This window comes from Bacillus rossius, chromosome 1 (genome assembly GCF_032445375.1).
Source record: "Bacillus rossius redtenbacheri isolate Brsri chromosome 1, Brsri_v3, whole genome shotgun sequence".
In the NCBI taxonomy this organism is placed as follows: domain Eukaryota; kingdom Metazoa; phylum Arthropoda; class Insecta; order Phasmatodea; family Bacillidae; genus Bacillus; species Bacillus rossius.
The window spans coordinates 366,412,925-366,434,981 of record NC_086330.1 but is presented as its reverse complement, the minus strand read 5'-3'; the positions used below and the strand labels follow the sequence as shown (position 1 = coordinate 366,434,981).

Sequence of the window (22,057 nt, the reverse complement as noted above, 5' to 3'; positions counted from 1 at the left end):
TTTTAGTAACTGTAGCATTATCATTCCACCATGTTATAAATAAAGCTCAAACAAACATTTAAAATATTAAAAAAAAATTGCTTTTGTACATAGAATTTTTTAATTAAGTGTGTACCATTCAGTGAGTGGTTGTATCCGATGTATCTTGAAGTATTATTGACAGTTAAATTTTAGTCACAAACTATTTACCAATACCTTTGTTATGTAGTATTTTAGAAGTTTTTGACGAAAAAATATTATTAGGCACATTAATTTTATTCCTAAAAATATTATTTCTGAAAAACCACATAGTTTTCAATCAGGAAGATCGTCTTTAACACACACACACACACACGTGTGTGTACCGGAATAACATCCAGATATAAATAAAATATTCCATTTATTTCAACATGTAATTTACCAGTATAAACTAGGTAGTTTCATTATCATAATTAATCATTGAGAACACAAATACGCTCGTTATGTCCCCTAATTGTTTATGAAAGTGATTAATATGGGTTTATGTTCATACGTAGGTCCGCCATTTTCCTGTGAAAAGTTCGTTGCATGGTTGCCCGCGCATCGTAAAAATTCACTCCCAACATTTCATCCATAACTCGCCTAAAGAAGTATAACTTCAAAAATATTTTAAATATTTCCTGCACAACAATATTTTTTTTACGTAAGCATCAAGAATTAATTTCCAAATCAAAAGTGAAGAAATCGAAGAAGCAACGAGTGACACCCATTTCTAACCGGCCACCTAGACTTTCCGGTGCAGAGAGATGTATAGGATCGGTTGATTAAGAAACAAGAGAAGCCCAGACAAAAATGCAATGTAATCGGCCAGGTGGCCATTAAGTGGCGTGCGCGCACTACGCTATACGACGCCCAACCAAACGGTAACGCATCGAATATAGAATCAATGGACGTTGATAACCCCCGAATCGCATTCTGTTTTGGAACTTTAATTGAATTGACGAGAAAAAAAAATAGCGGGAGTCGCTCCAACTTCTACCCACACCATTCCTCCCCTCCCCCCTCATTCGCCAACGCACAATCCAAACATGTTTATTGCATTAGAAAATGCGCAATTGCCTTTTAAGTGATTGTACAGTTAGCGGAACTTGAAGGCTGGTACAGTCTCTGACTCATGTGTTAAGGCAGCTTGCCATGTTGCGTGGTGCTGTGAGTAAAACGTTGTAGGTTGACATCGCATGACAAGATGGTGATGGTGCGATAACTCAAATGTGCGAGGGTAGGGGTGTGGGAGAGATTTTTCTCGGAACAGCAGCCAAGTTCCAAACTGGTAAAGTGACTTCCAACGTACTTTTTCGAACGCGTTTGCGAACTACCGCACTTTCACTTGGTGTAAAGGCGAGAAGTGGAAATCAGCCGCAACAATTTGTCCTTGGTGAGCATTGTTGAGGTATCGATCTGAAGGTTTTTCTGCCTTTCTCAGTAGTAAAAAATAAAGTACACACGTAATGTATAGAATCCATACCAGCTATTCCTGACACATAGCATGTCTGTGCAAATTAACTTTCCAAGGAGATCAACGCGTTTTCAGGGCGTATCTTAAAAAGTCTATCTGCTATTGAACGATACATTTCTTTACCTAAAATTAGTTGGTCACTTGTAACACAAAATTCCTTGTTTGGAGTAGGTATCTCTCAGCTGGAAATAACTTTCACACTTCATGAATATCCATGATAAAAAGAGTGCCAGGGATTATTTACTACTTTAAAAAAAAGGATTTTGCAACCTCCTACTTATCTTGCAAGCATGGATGGGGTCGTTACCACAACGCCGAAATACCACAACGCCGAACGTACTATAACGCCGAATACCATAACGCCGAATGCCAAATTGACCGAAACGCAGACAGCTAGAAAACTGCTGTGTACCACAAGGCCGAAATACAGTAACGCCGAAAAATGTTTCTGCGTGGTGTGGGGCAGGGGGGGCACAGGAGCAAAATGAAAAAAACTGAATAAATTTGTGTGCTAACCTTACCTAACCTAAGCTTTGTGGGATCGCTGTAATGACATTTTTCGGGGTAAATGTATTTCGGCGTTGTGGTACAAAGCAGGCAGCTGTGAAATAGAGTTCAAATAGTATTTTGCTTGTGTTCGGAAGTGTTAAAGAACAACGTATGGTTTCTATAATATGGGTTACATTGTTTATTTAAACAAAAATAATCCTAAAACTAAAATTACTAAATACAACTAGCATCTGATTGTTAGAGACCGGAAAAATTCGCGGATTCATTCGGCGATAGGCTAGAAGTCAAATACATAGGTATACCTTTCAGATGATTTTGCTATTGGCTTACTGTTCAACTGTACGAATCTCAACCAATTATAAACCAACCAAAGAAGGATCGAATCACAGACAAACCAGCTGAGACGACTCACAAGTCAGCAGCCATTGAACTGGCGTTATTTGCCCAAGTGTACAGGGGAATGTGCAGTCTATTACGAAACCGCGAATTTTTCCGGTTCCTACTGATTGTTCATATTCTAAATAACACACATCTCACTGGCTGTCAGTGCTGGATCGTGATTCAGGGGCCTGGACGGAGCACGTACCTATGCGCTTCACGTGGACGTCCCTGTTGAAGGAGACGCGGGGTCGCTGAGAGGCGTCGGAGCGCTGGGAGTCGGAGCGGCTCACATCAGGCATCCCTCCCTAGCGCGGCATCCTGCGGACACACCAGGCAACACCTCAGTCCTCGCCCTCCCACACCATCAGGCATCCCTCCCTAGCGCGGCATCCTGCGGACACACCAGGCAACACCTCAGTCCTCGCCCTCCCACACCATCAGGCATCCCTCCCTAGCGCGGCGTCCTGCGGACACACCAGGCAACACCTCAGTCCTCGCCCTCCCACACCATCAGGCATCCCTCCCTAGCGCGGCATCCTGCGGACACACCAGTCATAACCTCAGTCCTCGCCCTCCCACGCCATCAGGCATCCCACCCTAGCGCGGCATCCTGCGGACACACCAGGCAACACCTCAGTCCTCGCCCTCCCACACCATCAGGCATCCCTCCCTAGCGCGGCATCCCTCCCTAGCGCGGCATCCTGCGGACACACCAGGCAACACCTCAGTCCTCGCCCTCCCACACCATCAGGCATCCCTCCCTAGCGCGGCATCCTGCGGACACACCAGGCATCACCTCAGTCCTCGCCCTCCCACACCATCAGGCATCCCTCCCTAGCGCGGCATCCTGCGGACACACCAGGCAACACCTCAGTCCTCGCCCTCCCACACCATCAGGCATCCCTCCCTAGCGCGGCATCCTGCGGACACACCAGGCAACACCTCAGTCCTCGCCCTCCCACACCATCAGGCATCCCTCCCTAGCGCGGCATCCTGCGGACACACCAGGCAACACCTCAGTCCTCGCCCTCCCACACCATCAGGCATCCCTCCCTAGCGCGGCATCCTGCGGACACACCAGGCAACACCTCAGTCCTCGCCCTCCCACACCATCAGGCATCCCTCCCTAGCGCGGCATCCTGCGGACACACCAGGCAACACCTCAGTCCTCGCCCTCCCACACCATCAGGCATCCCTCCCTAGCGCGGCATCATGCGGACACACCAGGCAACACCTCAGTCCTCGCCCTCCCACACCATCAGGCATCCCTCCCTAGCGCGGCATCCTGCGGACACACCAGGCAACACCTCAGTCCTCGCCCTCCCACACCATCAGGCATCCCTCCCTAGCGCGGCATCCTGCGGACACACCAGGCAACACCTCAGTCCTCGCCCTCCCACACCATCAGGCATCCCTCCCTAGCGCGGCATCCTGCGGACACACCAGGCAACACCTCAGTCCTCGCCCTCCCACACCATCAGGCATCCCTCCCTAGCGCGGCATCCTGCGGACACACCAGGCAACACCTCAGTCCTCGCCCTCCCACACCATCAGGCATCCCTCCCTAGCGCGGCATCCTGCGGACACACCAGGCAACACCTCAGTCCTCGCCCTCCCACACCATCAGGCATCCCTCCCTAGCGCGGCATCCTGCGGACACACCAGGCAACACCTCAGTCCTCGCCCTCCCACACCATCAGGCATCCCTCCCTAGCGCGGCATCCTGCGGACACACCAGGCAACACCTCAGTACTCGCCCTCCCACACCATCAGGCATCCCTCCCTAGCGCGGCATCCTGCGGACACACCAGGCATCACCTCAGTCCTCGCCCTCCCACACCATCAGGCATCCCTCCCTAACGCGGCATCCTGCGGACACACCAGGCATCACCTCAGTCCTCGCCCTCCCACACCATCAGGCATCCCTACCTAGCGCGGCATCCTGCGGACACACCAGGCATCACCTCAGTCCTCGCCCTCCCACACCATCAGGCATCCCTCCCTAGCGCGTCATCCTGCGGACACACCAGGCATCACCTCAGTCCTCGCCCTCCCACACCATCAGGCATCCCTCCCTAGCGCGGCATCCTGCGGACACACCAGGCAACACCTCAGTCCCCGCCCTCCCACACCATCAGGCATCCCTCCCTAGCGCGGCATCCTGCGGACACACCAGGCAACACCTCAGTCCTCGCCCTCCCACACCATCAGGCATCCCTCCCTAGCACGGCATCCCTCCCTAGCGCGGCATCCTGCGGACACACCAGGCAACACCTCAGTCCTCGCCCTCCCACACCATCAGGCATCCCTCCCTAGCGCGGCATCCTGCGGACACACCAGGCAACACCTCAGTCCTCGCCCTCCCACACCATCAGGCATCCCTCCCTAGCGCGGCAACCTGCGGACACACCAGGCATCACCTCAGTCCTCGCCCTCCCACACCATCAGGCATCCCTCCCTAGCGCGGCATCCTGCGGACACACCAGGCATCACCTCAGTCCTTGCCCTCCCACACCATCAGGCATCCCTCCCTAGCGCGGCATCCTGCGGACACACCAGGCATCACCTCAGTCCTCGCCCTCCCACACCATCAGGCATCCCTCCCTAGCGCGGCATCCTGCGGACACACCAGGCAACACCTCAGTCCTCGCCCTCCCACATCATCAGGCATCCCTCCCTAGCGCGGCATCCTGCGGACACACCAGGCAACACCTCAGTCCTCGCCCTCCCACACCATCAGGCATCCCTCCCTAGCGCGGCATCCTGCGGACACACCAGGAAACACCTCAGTCCTCGCCCTCCCACACCATCAGGCATCCCTCCCTAGCGTGGCATCCTGCGGACACACCAGGCATCACCTCAGTCCTCGCCCTCCCACACCATCAGGCATCCCTCCCTAGCGCGGCATCCTGCGGACACACCAGGCAACACCTCAGTCCTCGCCCTCCCACACCATCAGGCATCCCTCCCTAGCGCGGCATCCTGCGGACACACCAGGCAACACCTCAGTCCTCGCCCTCCCACACCATCAGACATCCCTCCCTAGCACGGCATCCCTCCCTAGCGCGGCATCCTGCGGACACACCAGGCAACACCTCAGTCCTCGCCCTCCCACACCATCAGGCATCCCTCCCTAGCGCGGCATCCTGCGGACACACCAGGCAACACCTCAGTCCTCGCCCTCCCACACCATCAGGCATCCCTCCCTAGCGCGGCATCCTGCGGACACACCAGGCAACACCTCAGTCCTCGCCCTCCCACACCATCAGGCATCCCTCCCTAGCGCGGCATCCTGCGGACACACCAGGCATCACCTCAGTCCTCGCCCTCCCACACCATCAGGCATCCCTCCCTAGCGCGGCATCCTGCGGACACACCAGGCATCACCTCAGTCCTCGACCTCCCACACCATCAGGCATCCCTCCCTAGCGCGGCATCCTGCGGACACACCAGGCATCACCTCAGTCCTCGCCCTCCCACACCATCAGGCATCCCTCCCTAGCGCGGCATCCTGCGGACACACCAGGCAACACCTCAGTCCTCGCCCTCCCACATCATCAGGCATCCCTCCCTAGCGCGGCATCCTGCGGACACACCAGGCAACACCTCAGTTCTCGCCCTCCCACACCATCAGGCATCCCTCCCTAGCGCGGCATCCTGCGGGCACACCAGGCAACACCTCAGTCCTCGCCCTCCCACACCATCAGGCATCCCTCCCTAGCGCGGCATCCTGCGGACACACCAGGCATCACCTCAGTCCTCGCCCTCCCACACCATCAGGCATCCCTCCCTAGCGCGGCATCCTGCGGACACACCAGGCATCACCTCAGTCCTCGCCCTCCCACACCATCAGGCATCCCTCCCTAGCGCGGCATCCTGCGGACACACCAGGCAACACCTCAGTCCTCGCCCTCCCACACCATCAGGCATCCCTCCCTAGCGCGGCATCCTGCGGACACACCAGGCATCACCTCAGTCCTCGCCCTCCCACACCATCAGGCATCCCTACCTAGCGCGGCATCCTGCGGACACACCAGGCATCACCTCAGTCCTCGCACTCCCACACCATCAGGCATCCCTCCCTAGCGCGGCATCCCTCCCTAGCGCGGCATCCTGCGGACACACCAGGCAACACCTCAGTCCTCGCCCTCCCACACCATCAGGCATCCCTCCCTAGCGCGGCATCCTGCGGACACACCAGGCAACACCTCAGTCCTCGCCCTCCCACACCATCAGGCATCCCTCCCTAGCGCGGCATCCTGCGGACACACCAGGAAACACCTCAGTCCTCGCCCTCCCACACCATCAGGCATCCCTCCCTAGCGCGGCATCCTGCGGACACACCAGGCAACACCTCAGTCCTCGCCCTCCCACACCATCAGGCATCCCTCCCTAGCGCGGCATCCTGCGGACACACCAGGCAACACCACAGTCCTCGCCCTCCCACACCATCAGGCATCCCTCCCTAGCGCGGCATCCTGCGGACACACCAGGCAACACCTCAGTCCTCGCCCTCCCACACCATCAGGCATCCCTCCCTAGCGCGGCATCCTGCGGACACACCAGGCAACACCTCAGTCCTCGCCCTCCCACACCATCAGGCATCCCTCCCTAGCGCGGCATCCTGCGGACACACCAGGCAACACCTCAAGCCTCGCCCTCCCACACCATCAGGCATCCCTCCCTAGCGCGGCATCCTGCGGACACACCAGGCAACACCTCAGTCCTCGCCCTCCCACACCATCAGGCATCCCTCCCTAGCGCGGCATCCTGCGGACACACCAGGCAACACCTCAGTCCTCGCCCTCCCACACCATCAGGCATCCCTCCCTAGCGCGGCATCCTGCGGACACACCAGGAAACACCTCAGTCCTCGCCCTCCCACACCATCAGGCATCCCTCCCTAGCGCGGCATCCTGCGGACACACCAGGCAACACCTCAGTCCTCGCCCTCCCACACCATCAGGCATCCCTCCCTAGCGCGGCATCCTGCGGACACACCAGGCAACACCTCAGTCCTCGCCCTCCCACACCATCAGGCATCCCTCCCTAGCGCGGCATCCTGCGGACACACCAGGCAACACCTCAGTCCTCGCCCTCCCATACCATCAGGCATCCCTCCCTAGCGCGGCATCCCTCCCTAGCGCGGCATCCTGCGGACACACCAGGCAACACCTCAGTCCTCGCCCTCCCACACCATCAGGCATCCCTCCCTAGCGCGGCATCCTGCGGACACACCAGGCAACACCTCAGTCCTCGCCCTCCCACACCATCAGGCATCCCTCCCTAGCGCGGCATCCTGCGGACACACCAGGCAACACCTCAGTCCTCGCCCTCCCACACCATCAGGCATCCCTCCCTAGCGCGGCATCCTGCGGACACACCAGGCAACACCTCAGTCCTCGCCCTCCCACACCATCAGGCATCCCTCCCTAGCGCGGCATCCTGCGGACACACCAGGCAACACCTCAGTCCTCGCCCTCCCACACCATCAGGCATCCCTCCCTAGCGCGGCATCCTGCGGACACACCAGGCAACACCTCAGTCCTCGCCCTCCCACACCATCAGGCATCCCTCCCTAGCGCGGCATCCTGCAGACACACCAGGCAACACCTCAGTCCTCGCCCTCCCACACCATCAGGCATCCCTCCCTAGCGCGGCATCCTGCGGACACACCAGGCAACACCTCAGTCCTCGCCCTCCCACACCATCAGGCATCCCTCCCTAGCGCGGCAACCTGCGGACACACCAGGCATCACCTCAGTCCTCGCCCTCCCACACCATCAGGCATCCCTCCCTAGCGCGGCATCCTGCGGACACACCAGGCATCACCTCAGTCCTTGCCCTCCCACACCATCAGGAATCCCTCCCTAGCGCGGCATCCTGCGGACACACCAGGCATCACCTCAGTCCTCGCCCTCCCACACCATCAGGCATCCCTCCCTAGCGCGGCATCCTGCGGACACACCAGGCAACACCTCAGTCCTCGCCCTCCCACATCATCAGGCATCCCTCCCTAGCGCGGCATCCTGCGGACACACCAGGCAACACCTCAGTCCTCGCCCTCCCACACCATCAGGCATCCCTCCCTAGCGCGGCATCCTGCGGACACACCAGGCAACACCTCAGTCCTCGCCCTCCCACACCATCAGGCATCCCTCCCTAGCGCGGCATCCTGCGGACACACCAGGCATCACCTCAGTCCTCGCCCTCCCACACCATCAGGCATCCCTCCCTAGCGCGGCATCCTGCGGACACACCAGGCAACACCTCAGTCCTCGCCCTCCCACACCATCAGGCATCCCTCCCTAGCGCGGCATCCTGCGAACACACCAGGCAACACCTCAGTCCTCGCCCTCCCACACCATCAGACATCCCTCCCTAGCACGGCATCCCTCCCTAGCGCGGCATCCTGCGGACACACCAGGCAACACCTCAGTCCTCGCCCTCCCACACCATCAGGCATCCCTCCCTAGCGCGGCATCCTGCGGACACACCAGGCAACACCTCAGTCCTCGCCCTCCCACACCATCAGGCATCCCTCCCTAGCGCGGCATCCTGCGGACACACCAGGCAACACCTCAGTCCTCGCCCTCCCACACCATCAGACATCCCTCCCTAGCACGGCATCCTGCGGACACACCAGGCAACACCTCAGTCCTCGCCCTCCCACACCATCAGGCATCCCTCCCTAGCGCGGCATCCCTCCCTAGCGCGGCATCCTGCGGACACACCAGGCAACACCTCAGTCCTCGCCCTCCCACACCATCAGGCATCCCTCCCTAGCGCGGCATCCTGCGGACACACCAGGCAACACCTCAGTCCTCGCCCTCCCACACCATCAGGCATCCCTCCCTAGCGCGGCATCCTGCGGACACACCAGGCAACACCTCAGTCCTCGCCCTCCCACACCATCAGACATCCCTCCCTAGCACGGCATCCCTCCCTAGCGCGGCATCCTGCGGACACACCAGGCAACACCTCAGTCCTCGCCCTCCCACACCATCAGGCATCCCTCCCTAGCGCGGCATCCTGCGGACACACCAGGCAACACCTCAGTCCTCGCCCTCCCACACCATCAGGCATCCCTCCCTAGCGCGGCATCCTGCGGACACACCAGGCAACACCTCAGTCCTCGCCCTCCCACACCATCAGGCATCCCTCCCTAGCGCGGCATCCTGCGGACACACCAGGCAACACCTCAGTCCTCGCCCTCCCACACCATCAGGCATCCCTCCCTAGCGCGGCATCCTGCGGACACACCAGGCATCACCTCAGTCCTCGCCCTCCCACACCATCAGGCATCCCTCCCTAGCGCGGCATCCTGCGGACACACCAGGCATCACCTCAGTCCTCGCCCTCCCACACCATCAGGCATCCCTACCTAGCGCGGCATCCTGCGGACACACCAGGCATCACCTCAGTCCTCGCCCTCCCACACCATCAGGCATCCCTCCCTAGCGCGGCATCCCTCCCTAGCGCGGCATCCTGCGGACACACCAGGCAACACCTCAGTCCTCGCCCTCCCACACCATCAGGCATCCCTCCCTAGCGCGGCATCCTGCGGACACACCAGGCAACACCTCAGTCCTCGCCCTCCCACACCATCAGGCATCCCTCCCTAGCGCGGCATCCTGCGGACACACCAGGCAACACCTCAGTCCTCGCCCTCCCACACCATCAGGCATCCCTCCCTAGCGCGGCATCCTGCGGACACACCAGGCAACACCTCAGTCCTCGCCCTCCCACACCATCAGGCATCCCTCCCTAGCGCGGCATCCTGCGGACACACCAGGCAACACCTCAGTCCTCGCCCTCCCACACCATCAGGCATCCCTCCCTAGCGCGGCATCCTGCGGACACACCAGGCAACACCTCAGTCCTCGCCCTCCCACACCATCAGACATCCCTCCCTAGCCCGGCATCCCTCCCTAGCGCGGCATCCTGCGGACACACCAGGCAACACCTCAGTCCTCGCCCTCCCACACCATCAGGCATCCCTCCCTAGCGCGGCATCCTGCGGACACACCAGGCATCACCTCAGTCCTCGCCCTCCCACACCATCAGGCATCCCTCCCTAGCGCGGCATCCTGCGGACACACCAGGCAACACCTCAGTCCTCGCCCTCCCACACCATCAGGCATCCCTCCCTAGCGCGGCATCCTGCGGACACACCAGGCAACACCTCAGTCCTCGCCCTCCCACACCATCAGGCATCCCTCCCTAGCGCGGCATCCTGCGGACACACCAGGCAACACCTCAGTCCTCGCCCTCCCACACCATCAGGCATCCCTCCCTAGCGCGGCATCCTGCGGACACACCAGGCAACACCTCAGTCCTCGCCCTCCCACACCATCAGACATCCCTCCCTAGCACGGCATCCCTCAATAGCGCGGCATCCTGCGGACACACCAGGCAACACCTCAGTCCTCGCCCTCCCACACCATCAGGCATCCCTCCCTAGCGCTGCATCCTGCGGACACACCAGGCAACACCTCAGTCCTCGCCCTCCCACACCATCAGGCATCCCTCCCTAGCGCGGCATCCTGCGGACACACCAGGCATCACCTCAGTCCTCGCCCTCCCACACCATCAGGCATCCCTCCCTAGCGCGGCATCCTGCGGACACACCAGGCAACACCTCAGTCCTCGCCCTCCCACACCATCAGGCATCCCTCCCTAGCGCGGCATCCTGCGGACACACCAGGCAACACCTCAGTCCTCGCCCTCCCACACCATCAGACATCCCTCCCTAGCACGGCATCCCTCCCTAGCGCGGCATCCTGCGGACACACCAGGCAACACCTCAGTCCTCGCCCTCCCACACCATCAGGCATCCCTCCCTAGCGCGGCATCCTGCGGACACACCAGGCATCACCTCAGTCCTCGCCCTCCCACACCATCAGGCATCCCTCCCTAGCGCGGCATCCTGCGGACACACCAGGCAACACCTCAGTCCTCGCCCTCCCACACCATCAGGCATCCCTCCCTAGCGCGGCATCCTGCGGACACACCAGGCAACACCTCAGTCCTCGCCCTCCCACACCATCAGGCATCCCTCCCTAGCGCGGCATCCTGCGGACACACCAGGCAACACCTCAGTCCTCGCCCTCCCACACCATCAGGCATCCCTCCCTAGCGCGGCATCCTGCGGACACACCAGGCAACACCTCAGTCCTCGCCCTCCCACACCATCAGGCATCCCTCCCTAGCGCGGCATCCTGCGGACACACCAGGCATCACCTCAGTCCTCGCCCTCCCACACCATCAGGCATCCCTCCCTAGCGCGGCATCCTGCGGACACACCAGGCATCACCTCAGTCCTCGCCCTCCCACACCATCAGGCATCCCTCCCTAGCGCGGCATCCTGCGGACACACCAGGCATCACCTCAGTCCTCGCCCTCCCACACCATCAGGCATCCCTCCCTAGCGCGGCATCCTGCGGACACACCAGGCATCACCTCAGTCCTCGCCCTCCCACACCATCAGGCATCCCTCCCTAGCGCGGCATCCTGCGGACACACCAGGCAACACCTCAGTCCTCGCCCACCCACACCATCAGGCATCCCTCCCTAGCGCGGCATCCTGCGGACACACCAGGCATCACCTCAGTCCTCGCCCTCCCACACCATCAGGCATCCCTCCCTAGCGCGGCATCCTGCGGACACACCAGGCAACACCTCAGTCCTCGCCCTCCCACACCATCAGGCATCCCTCCCTAGCGCGGCATCCTGCGGACACACCAGGCAACACCTCAGTCCTCGCCCTCCCACACCATCAGACATCCCTCCCTAGCACGGCATCCCTCCCTAGCGCGGCATCCTGCGGACACACCAGGCAACACCTCAGTCCTCGCCCTCCCACACCATCAGGCATCCCTCCCTAGCGCGGCATCCTGCGGACACACCAGGCAACACCTCAGTCCTCGCCCTCCCACACCATCAGGCATCCCTCCCTAGCTCGGCATCCTGCGGACACACCAGGCAACACCTCAGTCCTCGTCCTCCCACACCATCAGGCATCCCTCCCTAGCGCGGCATCCTGCGGACACACCAGGCAACACCTTTGTATTTTTCGTTTGTTGTGTCTGTGCCGTTCCGTGTTTTAGTTGCCGCTGCACGTATGGGGTCTCACTCGCCATCAAGTAGGTTGTCCGTTTGCGGATGTGGCTACCTGCGGGTTACCTGCTGTGTATTCCCCTCAGATTGTGCTCGCCTGCTCTTGGAAGCGACGGAGGGGGAGTGTCCTCGCACTTGCAGCTACTATTTTTGTACTTGTCTGTACGTTTGCCGCTAGGGCCCTCGCGGCTGTTGGTGTGATTGTGACTAATTAAAAAAAAATTAAATAAGTAAAATGTTTGTACCGAGCATCGTGAAAATCTGAAAGAAACATATTTTAGCAATTAATGTACATTTAATACAATGCGATTTTGTTTTTGAAAAAAATAAGTTTGGGAACTACTTTTTCCGATAACTGCCAGCCTTACTGGGTTTGCACAAAGACAGTGAACACTTCACTCACTCTCAGCTTTATGGGCGGGAATTTTTTTTGTTCTGCTGTTCATTTATTGCTAAGACTGATGGTGAGATTAAGCCGTGTTTACAGCTGCGGTCTACCAAGCTTCGAGTCGAAAGTCGCCATGCTCCATCTAGTTCAACAACTCTCTCTCTCTCTCTTTCTCTCTTTCTCTCTCCCCTCCTTATTGCTACCTACGCAAACACTTGAACACTGGGTTCTTTGAGGTCTTATCGGGTTTACATATCAGTGGATAATCTTGCACAGTAAATCTCTACGGTTACCATATAACTCACGGTCACACTGAGATACTCGAAGATCCATTATCTTTATTCGCTTTTAAAAAGAGTACCCAGATTGGAGTGAAACAGCTGGTTATGACCTAATGTCGCGCGATGGTACAACATTCGGGAAGGACCAGGTTAAATGACGGTCTAGCCCTTGTGGTTTCTGGCGCGCTCCAGCAATGAGCACGGAGTGCCTAAATATAGAGACAGGAAAAATTCGCGGGTTCAGTGACCTTCAGAATAGACTCCAATATCCACTACACACTAGGGCAAATGCCAACTGTTCATTGGCTGCTGACTTGTGAGTCGTCTCGACTGGGTGGCCTGTGATTCGACACATCTATGAGTGAGGGTCTCTAATTGGCCATCAGTCCTCCAGATTAACAGTGAACCAATGGCAGAAGCAGCTCTAAGGTATAATTATGTATTTGAATTTTAGCATAACACGAAATGAATCCGCGAATTTTTCAGGTCTCTACCTAAAGCGTGTCCTGCCGTCGCGCCCTTACAGCTTTATTTCAAATTACAATCTTTAAAATCCTAAATTTAAATAATAATAATAATAATAATCTAAAGACTATAACCACTGACGTAACCATACAACTATACTACTACAAAAACATTCGCAGTAATATACTGGGTTCGGATTCCTACCTGGGCATTTATACCTTGTGTTGCCCCCAATACCTCTATTAGTTTAAATACTTGTAAGAGGTTCCATGAATAGATTTTCAGTATTAACTGTGCACTTAACAAGCACGTTAAAACCAAATAAAGTCAAATAATTGTCGAATAGTCGATTATCTTTTGCACGGTTTCAGAAAAATTGCTTGAATATAATATTAATTTTAAAAAACGTTGTGCGACAATTTTTTTAAGAAATACTTAGTATTTTCTCAGAAAATAGTCAAAAATAACCACAGCCACTTGTTGTACAAAGGTTACAATCTTTCTTGTAGTTGAACGAACTCTTTCATGGCGATTTGTTTCCAAAGGCATCTGTTGCAAAATTACAGAAAGGTTTCTTCCCTGTAAACGTTCTTGTGATCTGCACGTATTGCATATTTGTGAGGTTTCCAAACGTATGCTAATAAAATCATACTTGTGACTTTCGCCATATCAGGGCAAAACCCAAGCACTAAAAATATTTCTGGAACCCCCACCCCCCTTTTCCCAAGAAAGGCATTTCCACTCGACCAGCCTGTCTACATACGTCCATACGTCCGTACGTCCGTCCATTAGAACCTCGCTTTGGACGAGATATTGAAGATTGAATGGTGCATCGTTGCTACATCGAAACGCGACAATGCATGAGCACAGCTTGTCTGATGTGAGCGAACACATCCTGTGACCAACCAAACGAAAGACAACAACCCTCCGACGAAAGGCCGCTCGCCAAAGGTATTTGCACGAGCGCGGACAATACGTCACGAATTTTTTTGAAGTGACGTCTAATAAATCGATGAACGCCGGCTGCACGCACGAAAAAGTGTCCCGTTACGCAAATTATCCCGTTACGCTGTGTCCCGTTACGCTCATTGTACGCTTGCGCCGCATCTATCTCTCTTCCAACTCGATTGGAACAACCATCGATTTGTCTTTTTCGAGGCACATTAAACTTGAAACACTCCCATTAGTTTCCTACTTTTCCTATCATCGTCCTAACCTTAACAGAATAACACAGATTGGAAGAAGTTAAATAGCAAACATGTATAAAAGTTATAGTTAAAATAACCTCTTCGTTAAAGTAATAAACATATTTGAATTAATGAGTGAAAATAAAAGTAAATTTATCAATTAAATTGTAGATTTCATTTCACTCCTTTTTTGTATCCATACAAAATAGTGATTATTTAATAAAAATTATTCAATTTTATTCATAAAAGTATGCAATCATTTCATCAATGTTTTGTTATGACGTCACGTTAAAATATCGTCCGTAAACCGACTTTACAGACAACCAATTTTTTTTTATCGACTGCGCGCGCAGATAAAAAAAAATTTAAAAAAATTACGAAACTGCATTAACGGTTGCAAAATGTGGAACGCCCCGTGCTCGCGACAGTAAATCACAGTCCGTGCATTTGCAACCGGCTGCGCTAGAAAGCTGGGAGGTCCGGGCAGTCGGGTTTTACGACCGCGGCACCGGTTGGGCCGCTGAAAGGCTCTACGCGAGTTGCTCTACACGCGGCTGATGGGTCACCGGCTGAAGCTCTCACGAGCCCACTGGATTCCTGAATTATGTACCAACCTTTACGGAATTTTAAAAAAAAAAATCTTGTGTATTTTAGGACAGTGTTTCTAGTCAAACATGTTAAACACGATTAGGAAATTTCACAACCACAGATTGCACCATACCGGAGTGAGATCACGTTTTGTGGGGTCCTCTGCCACCGGTTTAGAATAAAAACATTTCGAGATCAATGAGTAACACAGTTACTGAATGTTATCAAAACCTTTTAAATAATACTAAATTAAACATAATTGACAATGAAGTTCGGACGCACGCGGATTTAAGGGTGACTTATAAGTTGAAAGTTTTTTTTATTAAAAAACTATTTTTGTTCAGGTTAAAAATTTATATTATTAGTATTGTCATTCACGACGATAATATTTCTTCATATTACAAAAAAAAACATTATGAGAGTTTCTCGTTGGTCCGGAGTCCTCCATACTAATTGCGAGTCAAAAGCAGAAGCAGCACAAAGGTATATGCGCATTTGGATTTCAAACTATCGCGAAATGAATCCGTAATTTTCCCAGCTTCACGTACTTATACTATTACGATGGCCTTCAAAACTTTCGGTTGCAGCAACGAAGTATTTATTTTCAACCATGAGCGAAAATCTGTAGGATTCATTAGTTACGATCACAGTTACCATCAGAGAGGGCCTTTCTGAGTTCATGTGGGGGGGGGGGGATACTTCCAAGGGCGTCGCCAGAGGGGGGTAGGGGGCAGTTCCCCCCCCCCCCCCTAGAGCCCTAGAGATTCAAAAAAATGTAGCCAAATGGAAAAAAATACATACTTTTCCCACAAATTGCGCCCCCCCCCCCTCCCCAGGCCATCGGCTGGCGACGCCCTTGGATACTTCCTTGACCCCTCCGCACCCCCGGGTTCTACGCCCATGATCACAAACACATGAAACCGAATACTTTGTCTTCTTCTTCGGTGCAGGACTGCGAACTTCCTGTCATGCTAAACAGACAACGTGAAAGTTGGCGATAACGCAGCCGAGAGCGAGCTGGTTCCTCGGAGGTTGTTTCCTAGAAAGCGTCCACCCTGCAGCCACGTGGGCCGGCCACGTGGGAGGACGGGGACGGTTCCTGCGCCGACTGCTGTCCGCCGACTCACCGCGCGCAGGGGAGGAGTTCACCGCCTCGCTACCGCGTGGGAAGAGAGATCTCTAGAGACTGGAAAAAAAATTCGCGCTTTCGATGACATCTAGGATGGACTCCACAATCCCCTACACACTCGGGCAAATGCCACCAGATCATTGGCTACTGACTCGTGACACCTGCCAACTGGGACGCTTGCGATACGATACTTTTTTGGTTGAAGGTTCTTCATTGGCTCAAAGGCCTTCAGAAAAAACTTTAATCCAATCAGAGGAGCAATATAAAGGTACAGTGGTTTGGATTCTATCATATCGTGGAATGAATCCGCGAATTTTTCCTGTCTCTAGAGATCTCGCCATCCCCCGCTGCGACAGGTCCGAGGGGTGAGGCGGGAGTACGCGGATATCGCCGCTGTGTTCCGCCAGACATTTGGAGGAGACAATACGTAGGAAACTCGGGTCCGTTGGAACGGGCACGGCACGAGACACGCTATTACAGCGATCCTGGCGGCGTGGGCCGTAAGCACGCGTGCGAAATTTAAATTGGCGAACCTGTTTCCAGGGCCGCAAATCTGTGCGATTCGCAAGGGGGTCCCGCGGTAATTTTGGAGGGGGGGGGAGAGAGTTCTGCACGTGAGGTTAACCGCCATGTCATCTCTGTATACGGTGCTTGTATGTTGTATACTGTCCATATTTTGGCCTACATGCGTGGAATAAAAAGAAAACCTTAAAATATAGGCTTACAAAAAAGGTTTCCCATAAGGCATAGTTTTGACATCAAACCCGTTTCACAGTCACGCTTTTGCAAGTGCAAACGGGCCCCACCTCAAGGGGAAAAAAAAAGGGGGGGGGGCATCGTGATCTACGCCCATACCCACTGGACTGTCAGCTGGGATTCGGGAAGCCTACTTACTACACTTCACCAAATATTGTAGCAGAAGTTATAAAGAATGCAATTTATTTTGTTTATAGCCCATTCACGCATTAAATAGCAACGAAAGAGAAATAAAATCTAAAAAAAAAAATGCCGTGCTGGCAACATTGCTTACAGCTCACGCCGCCAGGATCGCTGCCATCACTTGTCTCGCGGACTTCCGACGGCAACTTCAGACTTCCGCGCCAGGTCGACTGCGCTACTCCCGCCTCCGCTCTACTCCACCCTACTCCGCTCTACTCCACTCTACTCCGCTCTACTCCACTCTACTCCGCTCTACCCCGCTCGCCCACGGAGCGCGAAAGGCACGCCGGATCAGAGCCTCTACTTCAATTATTAATTTGAAAATGGTATTTTATTCATCATCAATCCATACCAATATAAATGACAGAACCTTATCAATAGAGACCGGAAAAATTCGCGGGTTCATTTCATGATATGCTATAATCCAAACAACTGTAGGCCTATCTTTATATTGCTTCTGTGATTGACTCACAGTTTATCTGAAGGACTATGAGCCAATGGAAAACCTTCAACCAAAAAAGTATCGAATCGCAAGCGTCCCAGTTGACAGGTGTCACGAGTCAATAGCCAATGAGCAGGTGGCATTTGCCTGAGTGTGTAGATGGTTGTGGAGTCTATCCTAGATGTAATCGAAATCGCGAATTTTTCCAGTCTCTACTTATCAATATGAGTAATCTTTCATTTTTACAAACCTTTTTTCTAAAACGCTTGATAGATTCTAGATTACATACAATCAATTTCAGACATACAGAGGTAAATATACAAAAACCGGCAGGATAACGTCTGGCGGGTTCTGCCAGTAGAGTATAAACTTCCATAAGCGGGCCGCCAGTTGTCTACCGCGGTTGTAGAATGTACAAATGTTCCACAGATATCTATGGGTCTCTGACAAATGTTCCATTCTGTGGTATGCGGATCTCAGGTTATTGTTTGCTGGCAAGCATCAAGATTGCAAAAACGCTTGTTCGTATCGCGAATGCCAAATTATTTTGAAAGTAGCGCTATCATATATTTAAGTGATTCCCTCCCCCCTTTTTTTTTCTTCTTCTTCGTAAGGAAGGGTCTGAAGTTGAAGGACCGTCGAGGGAATTACGTAAAGCTGGCGAGAGCGAATGGCGACCGGTGCTGACGTAACGCAGCCATGTATGAATGGGGTCGAGCTCTTGGTTCCTGCTGCTTCGCTGCCCCCCCCCCCCCTCCCTCTTCCCAATACCCTTCACTAAACCCACACGACAGCTGGAACACGCTCCTTAAGGAAATTTTACGTGTGGCCTTAAGTGGCCCGCCTTGTCTGAAGCGTATTTGTGTTGGTGAGGCGGGGTAATAAGTGCTTCTGGCGCGGTGCGGTCTCTAAGCGCCAGGCTGTGGACTCGCGCGCAGTCTTCTCTTCGAGCATGGGCCAACTATGAGCTAGGGCCGTGCATATTTCGCGGAAAGATACCGAGGCCAGCTGAAAAGTTAAAAAAACACTGTAGCATCGTCTTTATTCCGTGATTGGGTGAGTTTCGTTCAGGTACACGTCGGTTGTTACAACACCAATCACAGTGAGTCAGTGCGGAAGCAAAAGCGTCCTTAGTGGCTCGTTCAAACAAGGCAACGACTTCTCTCGCAGACGGTCGCCAATCACAAGGAAGAAATCGCTGGTGCGGGTATACCTTGTTGCAGTTTAACTGGCGTTTAGTTTTTTTCCCGCAAAAAATGCTTGCCCCTATGAACGGTAACCATAATATTATACGGCGGAGAAATGAAGATAAATGTGTAATGCAAATACCTTGAGTGCTTTCAAGAATCTCCACCGGGAGTTTCATGCCTAAAAAATTATTTTGAAAACAAGCGTTTTAGCCATTCTTCGCCCTTCTAAAAATACAGTTTAAAAACGCAATACTGAAACAGAGCTAAACATCCAACCTCGTCGTAAACAGACACTAATGCAATATGTTAACAGATTTCAGATCTCGTGTTTTTTTGTCTGAAGCTCTGCACACATATGCGCGGGTAGGCATAGGGAGAGGTAGGGTCTGAACTACACAATGTAGGTTTCAATCGTTTCCATGCCATTACCATTTTTTGACCTTTCATATTAAAACTTTGCTTTGTTCTAATAAGATTTTGAAAGAGAGAAACATATATAGCGTATATTTGTAGTACTATTACAGTAGTAGTTCATCCCAAGAATGATTTCAATACCAAACGCCAGTGACTTCATAGGGGACACAATTAGTTTTGTGTGCTGTGGCAGGGCGACCACAGGAAAAAAAAATTTCTGCACTTTCACAAAAGATCCCTTTGGGAACCAGTTGCCAAGAAACCATTTGTACTACTACAATAAATATATTGTAACTTTGTACAGCGCATGGCTATAGTTATATTTGCATATAATTAAATAATTTTTTTCGAGAAAATACTGAATATTTCTTATGAAAATTTGCGCATAATTTTATATTTTAATTATTGTTTCATTAAATCATGGAAAATATAATCGACAGGGGCAGGCATTTTTCGCGAAAAGATCTGAACACTTATTAGACTGCAACAAGGTATACCCGAACCTGTGGTTTCGTCCTTGTGATTGGCGGTCGTCTGCGAGAAAAAGTCGTTGACTTATCTGACCGAGCCACTCGGGACGCGTTTGTTTCCGCACTGAATTACTGTGATTGGTGTTGTAACAGTCGATATGTATACCTAAGAGAAACTCGCCCTATCACGAAACACAGACGATGCTACAGTGTTTTAACTTTAATCTAGTCTCGAAATATTTTCGCGAAATCTGCATGGCCCTAATAAATAGAGACCGGAAAAATTCGCAGATTCATTTCACGATATGCTAGAATCCAATCAACTGTACCTTTATATTGCTTATGTGATTGACTTACAGTTTATCTGAAGGACTTTGAGCCAATGGAAAACCTTCAATCAAAAAAGTATCGAATCGCAAGCGTCCCAGTTGACGGGTGTCACGAGCCAATAGCCAATGAGCAAGTGGCATTTGCCTGAGTGTGTAGGGGGTTGTGGGGTCTATCCTAGAGGTCATCGAAAGCGCGAATTTTTCCAGTCTCTACTAATAATCGAACATTCGAAAATTTGAGGCTAGGCTGACTGGCGGTGCAACACCTCGCACTGGTGAGTGCCAGCCGCGGCAGCACAGGAGGACTGCACGACGTGGGCGTGGTCACAGGCACCGCCCACACATTTCCTTGACATTTCCCTCCATCACCTTGTCGACACCTCCTCCCCTCCTTTCCCTTCATCAGGGAGTACCCGCGGGCTGCACTGTGGAGATGCTCCCGCCAAGACGTCTCTTCTTCGCATCCGGACAATTCTGCCGTAGTCGCTGTAGTAGCGCCGTTCCTGTATCAGACTAGCGCACGCCCACTAGAGTATCGCAGACGAGACACTCTAGTATCACAGACGAGACACACGAGTACCACAGACGAGACACGCGAGTATCACAGACGAGACACTCGAGTATCACAGACGATACACTCGAGTATCACAGACGATACACTCGAGTATCACAATAGATACACTCGAGTATTACAGACGGGACACGCGAGTATCACAGACGAGACACTCGAGTATCAGACGAGACACTCGAGTATCACAGACGATACACTCGAGTATCACAGACGATACACTCGAGTATCACAATAGATACACTCGAGTATTACAGACGGGACACGCGAGTATCACAGACGAGACACTCGAGTATCAGACGAGACACTCGAGTATCACAGACGATACACTCGAGTATCACAGACGATACACTCGAGTATCACAGACGATACACTCGAGTATCGCAGACGATACACTCGAGTATCACAGTAGATACACTCGAGTATCACAGACGATACACTCGAGTATCACAATAGATACACTCGAGTATTACAGACGGGACACGCGAGTATCACAGACGATACACTCGAGTATCACAGACGATACACTCGAGTATCACAGACGATACACTCGAGTATCGCAGACGAGACACGCGAGTATCATAGACGAGACACTCGAGTATCACAGTAGATACACTCGAGTATCACAGACGATACACTCGAGTATCACAATAGATACACTCGAGTATTACAGACGGGACACGCGAGTATCACAGACGAGACACGCGAGTATCACAGACGAGACACTCGAGTATCACAGACGAGACACTCGAGTATCACAGACGATACACTCGAGTATCACAGACGATACACTCGAGTATTACAGACGAGACACGCGAGTATCACAGACGAGACACGTGAGTATCACAGACGAGACACGCGAGTATCACAGACGAGACACTCGAGTATCACAGACGATACACTCGAGTATCACAATAGATACACTCGAGTATCACAATAGATACACTCGAGTATTACAGACGGGACACGCGAGTCTCACAGACGAGACACTCGAGTATCAGACGAGACACTCGAGTATCACAGACGATACACTCGAGTATCACAGACGATACACTCGAGTATCGCAGACGAGACACGCGAGTATCATAGACGAGACACTCGAGTATCACAGTAGATACACTCGAGTATCACAGTAGATACACTCGAGTATTACAGACGAGACACTCAAGTATCGCAGACGAGA

At 53.1% G+C, this 22,057-nt stretch overlaps 1 protein-coding gene across 1 annotated transcript in view; it reads right to left on the bottom strand.

Annotated features, from left to right (window-relative positions):
• LOC134528393 (uncharacterized) overlaps positions 1-22,057 on the bottom strand; it is a 223,162-nt gene that overhangs the window by 88,489 nt on the left and 112,616 nt on the right. The window contains exon 2 of the mRNA XM_063361984.1: positions 2,571-2,683. Coding sequence (XP_063218054.1) covers positions 2,571-2,664 — 94 coding nt within the window. The 5' untranslated portion in view covers positions 2,665-2,683. The remainder of the gene's footprint in view (positions 1-2,570; positions 2,684-22,057) is intronic.